Raw genomic sequence first — 15,325 nt, forward strand, 5'->3', positions numbered from 1 at the left:
ACCCCTCAGAGCCTGGTTCCTCTGGTCTACCCAGTACAGCCAGTAGAGGACTGGCCACCCCTCAGAGCCTGGTTCCTCTGGTCTACCCAGTACAGCCAGTAGAGGACTGGCCACCCCTCAGAGCCTGGTTCCTCTGGTCTACCCAGTACAGCCAGTAGAGGACTGGCCACCCCTCAGAGCCTGGTTCCTCTCTACCCAGTACAGCCAGTAGAGGACTGGCCACCCCTCAGAGCCTGGTTCCTCTCTACCCAGTACAGCCAGTAGAGGACTGGCCACCCCTCAGAGCCTGGTTCTCTCTACCCAGTACAGCCAGTAGAGAACTGGTCACCCCTCAGAGCCTGGTTCCTCTCTACCCAGTACAGCCAGTAGAGGACTGGCCACCCCTCAGAGCCTGGTTCCTCTCTACCCAGTACAGCCAGTAGAGGACTGGTCACCCCTCAGAGCCTGGTTCCTCTGGTCTACCCAGTACAGCCAGTAGAGGACTGGCCACCCCTCAGAGCCTGGTTCCTCTCTACCCAGTACAGCCAGTAGAGGACTGGCCACCCCTCAGAGCCTGGTTCCTCTCTACCCAGTACAGCCAGTAGAGGACTGGTCACCCCTCAGAGCCTGGTTCCTCTCTACCCAGTACAGCCAGTAGAGGACTGGTCACCCCTCAGAGCCTGGTTCCTCTCTACCCAGTACAGCCAGTAGAGGACTGGCCACCCCTCAGAGCGTGGTTCCTCTGGTCTACCCAGTACAGCCAGTAGAGGACTGGCCACCCCTCAGAGCCTGGTTCCTCTGGTCTACCCAGTACAGCCAGTAGAGGACTGGTCACCCCTCAGAGCCTGGTTCCTCTGGTCTACCCAGTACAGCCAGTAGAGGACTGGTCACCCCTCAGAGCCTGGTTCCTCTCTACCCAGTACAGCCAGTAGAGGACTGGTCACCCCTCAGAGCCTGGTTCCTCTCTACCCAGTACAGCCAGAAGGGGACTGGCCACCCCTCAGAGCCTGGTTCCTCTCTAGGTTTCTTCCTAGGTTCCTGCCTTTCTAGGGAGTTTTTCCTAGCCACCGTGCTTCTACATCTGCATTGCTTGCTGTTTGGGGTTTTAGGCTGGGTTTCTGCATAGCAAGTCTCATCTGCTGACGTAAAAAGGGCTTTATAAATACATTTGATTGATTGATTGTGTTGTGTTCCAGAGAAGGCTCCAGAACCCTCCCCCAACGCTACACACCCAGGTAACAACTCTACTTAAAGTGTCTGAATATTCATGGTTTTAATGAGGTCTGAATATTAATAGGTACACTACATGACCAAAAGTATGTGGACACCTGCTCGTCGAACATCTCATTCCAAAATCATGGGCATTAATATGGAGTTGGTCCCCCCTTTGCTGCTATAACAGCCTCCACTCTTCTGGGAAGGCTTTCCACTAGATGTTGGAACATTGCTGCGGGGACTTGCTTCCATTCAGCCACAAGAGCATTAGTGAGGTTGGGCACTGATGTTGGGCGATTAGGCCTGGCTCGCAGTCGGCGTTCCAATTCATCCCAAAGGTGTTCGATGGGGTTGAGGTCAGGGCTCTGTGCAGGCCAGTCAAGTTCTTCCACACTGATCTCCACAAACCATTTCTGTGTGGACCTCGCTTTGTGCACGGGGGTATTGTCATGCTGAAACAGGGAAAGGCCTTCCCCAAACTGTTGCCACAAGGTTGGAAGCACAGAATCGTCTAGAATGTCATTGTATGCTGTAGCGTTAAGATTTCCCGTCACTGGAACTAAGGGGCCTAGCCCAAACCATGAAAAACAGCCCCAGACCATTATTCCTCCTCCACCAAACTTTACAGTTGGCACTATGCATTCGGGCAGGTAGCGTTCTCCTGGCATCCGCCAAACCCAGATTCGTCTGTTGGACTGCCAGATGGTGAAGCGTGATTCATCACTCCAGAGAACGTGTTTCCACTGCTCCAGAGTCCAATGGCGGCGACCTTTACTCCACTCCAGCCGACGCTTAGCATTGCATATGGTGATCTTAGGCTTGGAAACCCATTTCATGAAGCTCCCGACGAACAGTTCTTGTGCTGACGTTGCTTCCAGAGGCAGTTTGGAACTCGGTAGTGAGTGTTGCAACCGAGGACAAACGGTTTTTAGCACTCGGCGGTCCCGTTCTGTGAGATTGTGTGGCCTACCACTTCGCTGCTGAGCCGTTGTTGCTCCTAGACGTTTCCACTTCACAATAACAGCACTTACAGTTGACCGTGGCAGCTCTAGCAGGGCAGAAATTTGATGAACTGACTTGTTGGAAAGTTGGCATCCTATGACGGATCCACGTTGAAAGTCGCTGAGCTCTTCAGTAAGGCCATTCTACTGCCAATGTTTGTCTATGGAGATTGCATGGCCGTGTGCTCGATTTTATACACCTGTCAGCAACAGGTATGGCTGAAATAGCCGAATCCACTCATTTGAAGGGGTGTCCACATACTTTTGTATATATAGTGTATGTGTATATATACACACAAACACACACACACACACCACATACCCCGTTCAAAGGCACTTAAATATTTTGTCTTGACCATTGACCATCTGAATGGGTCCATGTCTCAGCTGTCTTTAACCGGTCTCCTCCCCTTCATCTACACTGATTTGAAGTGGATTTAACATGTGACATCAATAAGGGAGCTTTCACTTGGATTCACCTGGTCAGTAGGTCTATGGTCTATGTCATGTTCAATATCATTTGTCCCCTCGGCGTGTGTGTGTATATATACACTACCGGTCAATAGTTTGGACACGCCAACTCATTCAAGGGTTTTCTTTATTTGTACTATTTTCTACATTGTAGAATAATAGTGAAGACATCAAAACTATGAAATAACACATATGGAATCATGTAGTAACCAAAAAAGTGTCACTTCATATAAGGATTATCTTGTCAAAGGAGAAATATTCACTAACAGGATGTAAACAAATTTGTGCACAGAATGAGAGAAATAAGCTTTTTGTGCATATGCAACATTTCTGGGATCTTTTATTTCAGCTCATGAAACCAACACTTCACATGTTGCATTTGTTTTTGTTCACTATATATATATTAGGGGTGTAACGATCCATCTACTACATCGATGTATCGATTTATATTCCTATGATCCAACTACATCGATCTGTGCTCGGCGAGTTGGCCTTTTGGACAACATATATCAATCTAACATCGTTTTAAAATGTAATAAATCGATTGTATCGATACTAGGAAATAACCCATTGGATTTAAGCACGTCAGACTTTATATGGATGTTTTTTCTTAGCACTTTTAATGATAAAGGCTTTAAACATTACTCGATTCAGTCTGCCTATCCGTGACGTCATCGCGCCAGCAGCAGCGCAAAGGCGCCAAGACAACAAAACATAGCATGGCGGACGACAGAGGAGAAGCCGACGAGCGAGAAATTATCAAGCCACCATTGCGGTCCTTACAAGAAACAGGAATCTAGGAAACTTCACCTGCACTGTCCAGTATCCAGGTATTTATTTCAGTCACACTGGTTGAATTTTTGGCTAAAAGGTTACTGAATCGATTTCAAGTCACTGAATCGTTTCGGATCGTATCGTTCTAAATGAACCAATATCGTCCTTGAATCGTATCGACAACCACGAATCGTGATACAAATCGAATCGTTGTTAAAACGAATCGTTACACCCCTAATATATATATATATATAAAGTATTGATAGGTGTAACTAAATTACTATGTATATATGAGAATAGATAGAATGAACATTAATGTTGCTGTCTACAGAGGCTCCTCCCCTGTCACCCCTGAACACAACCTTTGACCCTGAAGAGAAGAGACAGAATCCAGGTACCCTGACCCCTAACCCCTAACCCTCGACCTTTAACCATGTGTGTTTTTGTGCATGTCTCTGAACTGTGTCTGTCTGTTTCAGCTCTGAACACGGTTTACATAGTCCTGCCCACCATCCCGTTGTTGCTGCTGTTACTAATAGCAACCGGGCTCTTCTGCTTCAAGCTGCTGGCTCGACGGTGAGGAGCAAGTACTAACTAGCATGAGGTAGACTGGTAGTATGGATAGCATCCACTGGTTTCAGAATGAGAATAATGCATTGATTGATTTAGTGACTGTCTATATAGCTATTCCAGTTTGTCTCTGTGCGCTTGCAGGAGGAAGCGGGGTGTGCAGCAAACAGAGGTGTGTCCTAGCGAACCAGGGTCTTGTCCAAGCCCCGCCCAGCCGCCTGACGTCTACAACGTGATTCGTTCCCAGCAGGAGGCCGACCTGGCCGGAACACGCCCCCACACCAAGAACACTTCCTTCTTAGGTGAAAATAAATATGTTTTGTCACCGGTGTATTGAAATGTGTTGTTTTACAGGGTCAGCCATAGTAGTATGATAGGTCCAGTGTAATGTGTTGTTTTACAGGGTCAGCCATAGTAGTATGATAGGTGCAGTGTAATGTGTTGTTTTACAGGGTCAGCCATAGTAGTATGATAGGTCCAGTGTAATGTGTTGTTCTACAGGGTCAGCCATAGTAGTATGATAGGTGCAGTGTAATGTGTTTTACAGGGTCAGCCATAGTAGTATGATAGGTGCAGTGTAATGTGTTGTTTTACAGGGTCAGCCATAGTAGTATGATAGGTCCAGTGTAATGTGTTGTTTTACAGGGTCAGCCATAGTAGTATGATAGGTCCAGTGTAATGTGTTGTTTTACAGGGTCAGCCATAGTAGTATGATAGGTCCAGTGTAATGTGTTGTTTTACAGGGTCAGCCATAGTAGTACGGTGCCCCTGGAGAAAATTAAGGGGTTAAGTGCCTTGCTCAAGGGCACAGACAGATATTTCACCTTGTCGGCTCGGGTATCCGAACCAGCGACCTTTCGGTTACTGGCCCAACGCTCTAACCGCTAGGCTACCTGCCCTTTGACCTCTAACCCCCCCCCCCAAAAAAATAAAAAAATAAACTAGGCCATACTTGCGAACATAATTAAGCATTTCAAGTTAAACAGGTTCTCACGCACAAAATTCGCATCAGCCAATTAAAATTGTCTATTTATTTGCATGTGACAGAAAGGTAAATTGTAGCTGGTCCCATCAGATAACATAGCACACATTGTTAGGGATTGGCATGAGTTATCGAGTACACGAACGGACGTCAAAGCTCGATCTTCATCCAGAGATTAAAAAATAATCCAATACTGTAAAACTATTTGGTGGAATGTGCTTTGTGGCTGCCTGAAGTTACTTTTTGTCTTGAACTCTAGTGTTCCATTTCTGTATGTGGATTTGCGGGGCACAACAAAAAATAAACCAAGCCAAGCAGCGTTCTTCTCCCTAAATTCCCTTCCGTGTCTCATTCACTCAATTGCATTCCTACATTCTGACGTGAGTCAATGGTGATTTGTAGGGATGGGCATGAGTAATACAGTACTCGAACGGACGTCAAAACCCAATCTTTAAACAGAGATCAAATTTTTTTTAAATGCTATTTGGTGGAATATGCTTTGTGGCTCCCTGAAAGGCAAGTAAAAATAATAATCTTAAAGACAACAATAATTTGCTTTGACTCTAGTGTTCCATTTCACATGTGCATTAGCATGGTACAACAAAAAAGAAACCTGTCACGAATTCAGCCGAGGCTGCCCCTTGTCACACTCGTTGAAGGACGGGTCAGACCAAGGCGCAGCGTGAAATGCATACATGTTTATTTAACCGAATAAACATACAAAACGCAACGAAACGTGATGTCGGCAGGCTATACACAAACAAGCCAAAACTCACCAAACACAAACAAGATCCCACAACACAGGCAGGAAAACTGGCTGCCTAAGTATGGTCCCCAATCAGAGACAACGAGCGACAGCTGCCTCTGATTGGGAACCACACCCGGCCAACATAGAAATACAAACATAGAATCAACACATACATGACATTCACACCCTGACCAAACTAACTAGAGTTCTATAGGTCAGGGCGTGACACCCCTCCTCCTTGCTCAGGCAGGTTTCGGCGTTCGTCGTCACCGGCTCACTAGCCACTACCGCTCCATTTATCATCACTCCATTTGTCTTGTCTTGTCAATCACACACACCTGGTAGTCATTCCCTCATTAGTCTGTGTATAAGTGTTCCCTCTGCCCCCTTGTCCTTTGTGAGTGATTGTTCGTTGTGAGAGTGAGTAGTTCGGTTGAGCTACGCTTTCCTTGTATGCAGCCGAGGTTGATTTTCCCTTGTGCTAGTTTCATTCTGTCGTTATATGAGCTACATTATTGGACACTGAATAAACTCTGGATTTCAGTGTTTTACCTCCTGCGCCTGACTCCGTCATTCACACCTCGTCACAAAACCAAGCATCACACACTTCTTCTCCCTAAATTCCCTTTCACCTCCGTGTCTCTTTCACTCATTTGCGTGCCGACCGCTCCCTCCACACAAGCTCCCGTGCCGACCGCTCCCGTGCCGACCGCTCCCGTGCCGACCGCTCCCTCCACACAAGCTCCCGTGCCGACCGCTCCCTCCACACAAGCTCCCGTGCCGACCGCTCCCTCCACACAAGCTCCCGTGCCGACCGCTCCCTCCACACAAGCTCCCGTGCCGACCGCTCCCTCCACACAAGCTCCCGTGCCGACCGCTCCCTCCACACAAGCTCCCGTGCCGACCGCTCCCGTGCCGACCGCTCCCGTGCCGACCGCTCCCTCCACACAAGCTCCCGTGCCGACCGCTCCCTCCACACAAGCTCCCGTGCCGACCGCTCCCTCCACACAAGCTCCCGTGCCGACCGCTCCCGTGCCGACCGCTCCCTCCACACAAGCTCCCGTGCCGACCGCTCCCTCCACACAAGCTCCCGTTAGGCCTACAGAAATAAATGCCTATAAAAACGTATCTAACTGATGGGCTACTAAACAAGCTACATTCCAAATGACGACAGTTTTATCACAAATTCAAAATGGACTGGAGTAGGAAAATTAGATAGCAAAAGCTCAGCCTGGCGAGGAACAGGATATAGAACAGGCGGACATAACAGACGGAACAGGATATAGAACAGGCGGACATAACAGACGGAACAGGATATAGAACAGGCGGACATAACAGACGGAACAGGATATAGAACAGGCGGACATAACAGACGGAACAGGATATAGAACAGGCGGACATAACAGATGGAACAGGATATAGAACAGGCTAGAACAGGCGGACATAACAGACGGAACAGGATATAGAACAGGCGGACATAACAGATGGAACAGGATATAGAACAGGCGGACATAACAGACGGAACAGGATATAGAACAGGCGGACATAACAGACGGAACAGGATATAGAACAGGCGGACATAACAGACGGAACAGGATATAGAACAGGCGGACATAACAGATGGAACAGGATATAGAACAGGCGGACATAACAGACGGAACAGGATATAGAACAGGCGGACGTAACAGATGGAACAGGATATAGAACAGGCGGACATAACAGACGGAACAGGATATAGAACAGGCGGACATAACAGACGGAACAGGATATAGAACAGGCGGACATAACAGACGGAACAGGATATAGAACAGGCGGACATAACAGATGGAACAGGATATAGAACAGGTGGACATAACAGATGGAACAGGATATAGAACAGGCGGACATAACAGACGGAACAGGATATAGAACAGGCGGACATAACAGACGGAACAGGATATAGAACAGGCGGACATAACAGATGGAACAGGATATAGAACAGGCTAGAACAGGCGGACATAACAGACGGAACAGGATATAGAACAGGCGGACATAACAGATGGAACAGGATATAGAACAGGCGGACATAACAGACGGAACAGGATATAGAACAGGCGGACATAACAGACGGAACAGGATATAGAACAGGCGGACATAACAGATGGAACAGGATATAGAACAGGCGGACATAACAGACGGAACAGGATATAGAACAGGCGGACATAACAGACGGAACAGGATATAGAACAGGCGGACATAACAGATGGAACAGGATATAGAACAGGCGGACATAACAGACGGAACAGGATATAGAACAGGCGGACATAACAGACGGAACAGGATATAGAACAGGCGGACATAACAGACGGAACAGGATATAGAACAGGCGGACATAACAGATGGAACAGGATATAGAACAGGTGGACATAACAGATGGAACAGGATATAGAACAGGCGGACATAACAGACGGAACAGGATATAGAACAGGCGGACATAACAGACGGAACAGGATATAGAACAGGCGGACATAACAGATGGAACAGGATATAGAACAGGCGGACATAACAGACGGAACAGGATATAGAACAGGCGGACATAACAGACGGAACAGGATATAGAACAGGCGGACATAACAGACGGAACAGGATATAGAACAGGCGGACATAACAGATGGAACAGGATATAGAACAGGCGGACATAACAGACGGAACAGGATATAGAACAGGCGGACATAACAGACAGAACAGGATATAGAACAGGCAGACATAACAGACGGAACAGGATATAGAACAGGCGGACATAACAGATGCCTGTCATTGATGGCCCGATCATCCTCTCCTCAGTCATCACTAATTAGGGTGTGAAATTCGACCCAGCTCTCTCCTTCAATCCCCACATTAGTCACATCTGTAAAATGTCATTCTATCACTTGAAGAACATCTCCCGCATAAGACCCTCTCTCACTGCAGAAACGCTAACCAATGCATACATTTTCTCCAGAATTGATTATGGGAGCGCAGTACTTGGGGGCCTGCCTGCAAATTCAATTCATAAACTACAGCTCATCCAAAATAGTGCTGCAAGGATTCTGACACAAACTAAAAAAGTCTGCCCACATCACCCCCATCCTGGCGGAACTCCATTGGTTACCTGTTCCTCAAATAATTGACTATAAAATTCTCCTCCTTGTCTACAAATCCCTAAATGGCATCGGACCCACCTACCTGTCAGACCGGGCCTTTCCCTCCAACGCACCACACCTTTGGAACTCCCTTCCAGATAATCACAGGGTTGTTCAGACTGTTGGGGCTTTTAAAGCAGGCCTTAAGACTCACCTCTACCAGCTGGCCTACCCTTCCTCCTAGGCTTTGATTGCTGCTTTCATGATATGGTTTAGATATATTTGTTTAGTTTTTTAAACTATTTTTCTATTTTCTATTTTATTTGATGCACTTTGAGAAAATTCTTGTTTAATGAGAAGTGCTTTACAAATGTAATACATTGTTATTATTTTTGCAAACTAGCATACGGAACAACTCTGCCAAATGTGTCCTACCTGGTCTGAAATAGTGACCATAACATAACACGTAGCACCAATGGACATGTGGGGGAGGGGTCTTGAAATGTAAAATCCAATCAAAATGTAGGCACTGGGAGCCATGGAGGTGTGGCTTCGTGAGACTAGGTTTCGACACACCCACTGGTGTTGATCCTCCCACTTTCAGACAAATTCCACGTATGCGGTTACCCATGACTCATTTAAAGGGGAAGGGAAACACTGTTGTTTCTCCATAGTAACGGCCTGTGTGTTCTTTCTCCTAGGCTCCTCCCCCGACATGTCCCCTGGTGACTATGACAACCTGGGCAGTCTGCGAGACACGGAGAGTGGTTTCGTCACGCTGGCCAGCACAGAGAGCAACTTCATGTTGACCTCTGAACTCTACGACCTTAGTCTGGGGCGACGCAACGGCAATCCAGACATTTACCACAACAGTCTGGGTCGGCATGGCAACAGAGAGGTTTATAACAACAGTCTGGGTCGGCATGGTAACCGAGAGGTTTATAACAACAGTCTGGGTCGTCATGGCAATGGAGAGAAGTACGACAACAGTCTGGGTCATCATGGCAACGTGGTGAAGAGTAGTGATCTGTACAACACCAGTCACTATGGAGACAGTCTTTACCAAACCAGCCTGGATCGCTATGGTAACCCTGAACAGTACGAGAGAAGCCTAGGTCGTCATGGGAATGATGCCAGTGTAGATTGCTATGGAAAGGAGGCCACTGTGGGTTACTATGGCAACGAGGGCAGTCTGGGTGGGAAGTGCTATAAAGAGTGGTTGGACAGTGACAGCTACTGACAGCTACTGACAGCTACTGATAGTGACAGCTACTGACAGTGACAGCTACTGACAGTGACAGCTACTGATAGTGACAGCTACTGACAGTGACAGCTACTGATAGTGACAGCTACTGACAGTGACAGCTACTGACAGTGACAGCTACTGACAGCTACTGACAGCTACTGACAGTGACAGCTACTGACAGTGACAGCTACTGACAGCTACTGACAGTGACAGCTACTGATAGTGACAGCTACTGACAGTGACAGCTACTGACAGTGACAGCTACTGACAGTGACAGCTACTGACAGCTACTGATAGTGACAGCTACTGACAGCTACTGAGAGTGACATCTACTGACAGTGACAGCTACTGACAGCTACTGACAGTGACAGCTACTGACAGTGACAGCTACTGACAGCTACTGACAGTGACAGCTACTGACAGCTACTGACAGTGACAGCTACTGACAGTGACAGCTACTGACAGCTACTGATAGTGACAGCTACTGACAGCTACTGAGAGTGACATCTACTGACAGCTACTGAGAGTGACAGCTACTGACTGTGAAAGCTACTGACAGTGACAGATACTGATAGCTACTGACAGTGACAGATACTGATACTTACTGACAGCTACTGACAGTGATAGCTATTGACAGTGACAGCTATGACTTTGACAGCTACTGAGAGTGACAGCCACTGACAGTGACAGCTTATGATAGCTACTGACAGTGACAGCTACAGACAGTGACAGATACTGACAGTGACAGATACTGATACTGACAGCTACTGACAGTGACAGCTACTGACTGTCTGTGTGTGTGCATGGCCCTGTTATGCTGCCCTGCCCTGTGGAGTCACTGCCAGGTCATGAACCTTGACTCCAGCTGTGCCTCGTCCCATTCTTCCCTTGCTGCCTGACCACAACAACAATTTAGGCATGATAGGCCCGATTCAGAATTAGGAAAATGTACACCTTTCCTACACACCCCTTTCCTTCGCACTTCTCAGTAGTTGATATTCAGACTAACCTTGTGCATGTGCGTAACGGGCTTTGCAGGTGTGGTTCCCTTGCGCACGCTGAATACAATTAATTCAACCGCTGAAAACCCTCCCACTTGCTGGCCAACAGATTTACTCGTTTTCATTCAATAGGGTTTTCAGCCATCCCTTTAACTCTGGTGTACCTTTAATTAGAATATTCTCTACAGACTCTAATATATGGAGAGAACGGTTCATGCATACTCATCTCCTTTTCAGCAACAATTGGTAGATAAAAAAAAAAGTTTTATTGTTTAGGGATAGGATTGATTTTATAATCAATATAAACAGCTTTGGAGAGCCTTTATGCGTGAAATATATATCTGAATAAAAAAATACAATGGTTTGATTCATCGTGAAAGTTGCCATATTCAATTGTTCAATCCATGAAATACTGGAAGGTGAGAAACGTGTCCAATAGGGGTTGACCAGTAGTCGTATAAATCCACCCTAATAATCCTCACTGATCCTGGAACTGTCATGGCAACGGTCCAGTCGTGGTGAACCGTGCGCCAGGCTCCGGGTTTAAACTGCTACGTATGGTCTGAGATCCATAACGATTCTAATAGGCTCCACTACATTATTGCACAGCTTGTTAGGCTAATAGGATCCACTATTGCTCAGGAACAACCACACGAACGTGACAGAGGAAAGAAAGATAACCTAACGATGTAATGGAATGAAGCTAAATGTAAGGAAACTAATACTAAACTGACATTTATAAATGTATGTGGGTATAACTGATGGTGGCTACTGATAGTGGCTAATATTTAACATGATACAAATTGTAAAAAAATAATAATAATACATTGAAAAGTCTGGGCAGATAATTGAAACATTCTAGAAATCATAAATCAACTTGTTAGGTTTGGCAACAGAAGCCTATAGCTTGGGTCTCCTCCCGATGTCATCCCTGCAGGTTATAAAGCCAGTATGTCATCAACTTCAGTGTGAAAAGGTGAAATGTTGATATGCTTCAGTTTGCTGCCATATCACTGGTTTCACATCTGTCTCCAGCGATCAGAAGGTAAAATAGATATAAAAACATTGTAATTTATATTTACAATTCCCTTATCCAGAAGGCTAACTCATTTACCCAGCTCTTATCAATAGCTCTTATCAAGGTGTAAATTACAGTGCATGGAGAATGCTGTTATTTCTATCAGGAAAAAAGAAAGGAGATGTTGTTCCACTTGGAACCGACAGCTTGCTCGACCTTACTCATGGTTTCATCGCTTGTAATAAGTGGCGGAATTATGAGGGAATGAAGTCAAGGTCAGAATACGGCGTATCTGTAGACACACCTCCGCCACACCTTAATTTCTTTGATCTCCACCCCCAATGAATAGTGGGTGAATAGCATGCTGTTCTCATGCTTCAGTTCAAGGTCAGAATATGCATAAAGAGAACAGTGCATAAAAAGGGAATTACGTTCCATTTCCAGGCTTAACTCGGGTCGGAATTCATTTCCAGGCTTAACTCGGGTCGTAATCCATTTCCAGGCTTAACTCGAGTCGTAATTCCCACGACGAGAACAACGACAACATTAGAGCTACTGCTAATAATATACACAGAGTGACAAAACATTAAGAACACCTTCCTAATATTGAGTTGCATCCCCCCCTTTTGCCCTCAGAACAGCCTCAATTTGTCGGGGCGTGGACTCTACAAGGTGTCGAAAGCATTCCACAGGGATGTTGGCCCATGTTGACTCCAATGCTTCCCACAGTTATTTCAAGTTGGCGTGATGTCCTTTGGGTGGTGGACCATTCTTGATACACACGGGAAACTGTTGAGCGTGAAAAACCCAGCAGCGTTGCAGTTCTTGACACAAACCGGTGCACCTGGCACCTACTACCATACCCCGTTCAAAGGCACTTAAATATTTTTTCTTGCCCATTCACCCTCTGAATGGCACACATACACAATCCATGTCTCAATTGTCTCAAGGTTTAAAAGTCATTCTTTAACCTGTCTCCTCACCTTCATCTACACTGAATGAAGTGGATTTAACAAGTGACATCAATAAGGGATCATAGCTTTCACCTGGATTCACCAGTCAGTCTATGTCATGTTCCCAATGTACACTCAGTGTATATTCAATAAATAACAAGGGAATGACAACTATGGTGTTCACTGATTAAAGGTGCTAGATGTAGAATGTCTCCCCCATGTGGAAGCTAGGTGAATTGCAACAACACCACCCGCAACACAGTGGAGAGGAGGTTGGTAGTATCCGAAGTCCCAAGGATTCCGAATAGCTTGGACCATGGTGGTAATGTCCCAAGCATCCACATACTTCAAAAAGCCTTAAAAAATATATTTTTTGTTATTGAAAATATATTTCCAGTGATTTAGATGGTCCAAGGATTCCCTACAGCAGGGGGCTATTCAACTATGTTCTTACAGGGGCCAGATGTAAACAAAGGTTAATTGCAGGGGGTCGGACATTTTCCACATGCGATTATTCTTCGGAAAGAAAAAAGCAACGCACAACCACCAATAAAACACTTAAAATGAAATGTTGCTAAATGTAATTAGGAAAGAAGTGGAGGACGTCCAACCAACGTGAGTCGAGGCGTAACCGATTTTGTAATCTTTTAACGAGTCCTTATGAGCATCAGAGAGGGAAACAGAAAGCACGTCCGTGTTTCTGAGAGTCGTAGCTTTCAGGAATGGGGTCATAATATTTGGTTGCTTAAATTGTTCAAATGCTAGACCCAAATTCATATGAAGAAAAGAGAATCAACATGCCACAAAACCGCTAGAAAACGCTAAAAACCATGCTATAGACAGCCACTATAGTGCTTGTCATTTTGGCACTAAAAGTCGGATTCTGGCGGGGATTTTTATGTAGATCTTTTATACATGTTCAGAATTGATCAAAGGGCCAGTCTAAATTAATAAACGGGCCTGATCTGGCCCACGGGCCGCCAGTTGAATTGCCCTGCCTTACACTATTCATTGATTGTTTTGCCACATAAAATTAAATTGAGCGTAGAATTTTAGCAACCAGGAAATGACATTGGCCACTTTCCCCAGTCTGCCATAGTTTTTTTGTCAAGGAGGAGACGACCACGCCTCTTAGAAGGAAGAGAGGGAGGGTGCAGTTTTCCCGTCTTGACAGAAGCCGGTCTGGCTTTTGTTGTCAAATACAAAGTCTGCATTTTAGAATTGTATTGGTCCAAATTATTTGTTTATGAAAAAATATTGTGAAACACTATCATTCCACTATTACTGCAGATACCTGTATATTATGGACATTTTCTGAAATTACAATGTTACATGTGGCTCCTTTAAAGTGTGTGTGTGTGTGTGTGTGTGTGCTCCCTAAATAAAAGCATCTGCACTCAGTCTGTTTCTTCAGAAGGGTTTTATTCTTCAATTAAAGTTTTGTACACTCTCTCTCTCTCTCTCTCTCTCTCTCTGTCTCTCTCTCTCTCTCTCTCTCTCTCTCTCTCTCTCTCTCTCTCTCTCTCTCTCTCTCTCTCTCTCTCTCTCTCTCTCTCTCTCTCTCTCTCTCTCTGACACACACACACTCTATCATGCCCTTAAAGGGTCAGAAATCTTTAAGACGCGTGTACACACACACACCATTTCCACACACTGGACAGAGGAATGGGTGGAGATGAGGGGGGTGGGGCATAGAGAAGAGTTCAGAGCTGACTGGGTCAGGGGTTACAGGTCAAGCGTGGGTGCGTTTGCGGGGCAGCTTTGGTCGTCGTAGTTTCAGGATGGAGGAAGGGAATGAAGAACGCTCTGAACAGAGGAGAAGACCTGAGAAAGAGAAGAGGAGAGAGAAGTAGAGAGGAAGAGAGAGAGAGAAGGAGAGGGAGAGAGAGAAGGAGAGAGGAGGAGAGAGAAGGAGAGAGAGAGAAGGAGAGAGAGAGAAGGAGAGAGGAGAGAGCGAGAAGGAGAGAGGAGGAGAGGAGAGAGAGAAGGAGAGAGGAGAGAGAAGAGAGAGGAGGAGAGAGAAGGAGAGAGAAGGAGAGAGGAGAGAGAAGGAGAGAGGAGAGAGAGAAGGAGAGAGGAGAGAGGAGGAGAGAGAAGGAGAGAGGAGAGAGAAGGAGAGAGGAGGAGAGAGAAGGAGAGAGGAGGAGAGAGAAGGAGAGAGGAGAGAGAAGGAGAGAGAAGGAGAGAAAGAGAGAAGGAGAGAGAAGGAGAAAGAGAAGGAGAGAGGAGAGAGAGAAGGAGAGAGAAGGAGAGAAAGAGAGGAGAG

The 15,325-nt window shown here is 46.1% G+C and overlaps 1 protein-coding gene across 1 annotated transcript in view; it reads left to right on the top strand.

Annotated features, from left to right (window-relative positions):
• The window catches only part of LOC311123210 (layilin-like), a gene marked incomplete at both ends in the record, with an annotated part of 15,616 nt that extends 5,535 nt beyond the window's left edge, over positions 1 to 10,081 (top strand). The window contains 5 exons of the mRNA XM_084197470.1: positions 1,176 to 1,214; positions 3,772 to 3,834; positions 3,920 to 4,016; positions 4,155 to 4,312; positions 9,543 to 10,081. Of these exons, the coding sequence (XP_084053596.1) occupies positions 1,176 to 1,214; positions 3,772 to 3,834; positions 3,920 to 4,016; positions 4,155 to 4,312; positions 9,543 to 10,081 (896 nt within the window). The remainder of the gene's footprint in view (positions 1 to 1,175; positions 1,215 to 3,771; positions 3,835 to 3,919; positions 4,017 to 4,154; positions 4,313 to 9,542) is intronic.
• Positions 10,082 to 15,325: the final 5,244 nt, after the last annotated feature.

This window comes from Coregonus lavaretus (assembly GCF_964263955.1).
Source record: "Coregonus lavaretus genome assembly, contig: HAP1_SCAFFOLD_1892, whole genome shotgun sequence".
NCBI lineage: Eukaryota > Metazoa > Chordata > Actinopteri > Salmoniformes > Salmonidae > Coregonus > Coregonus lavaretus.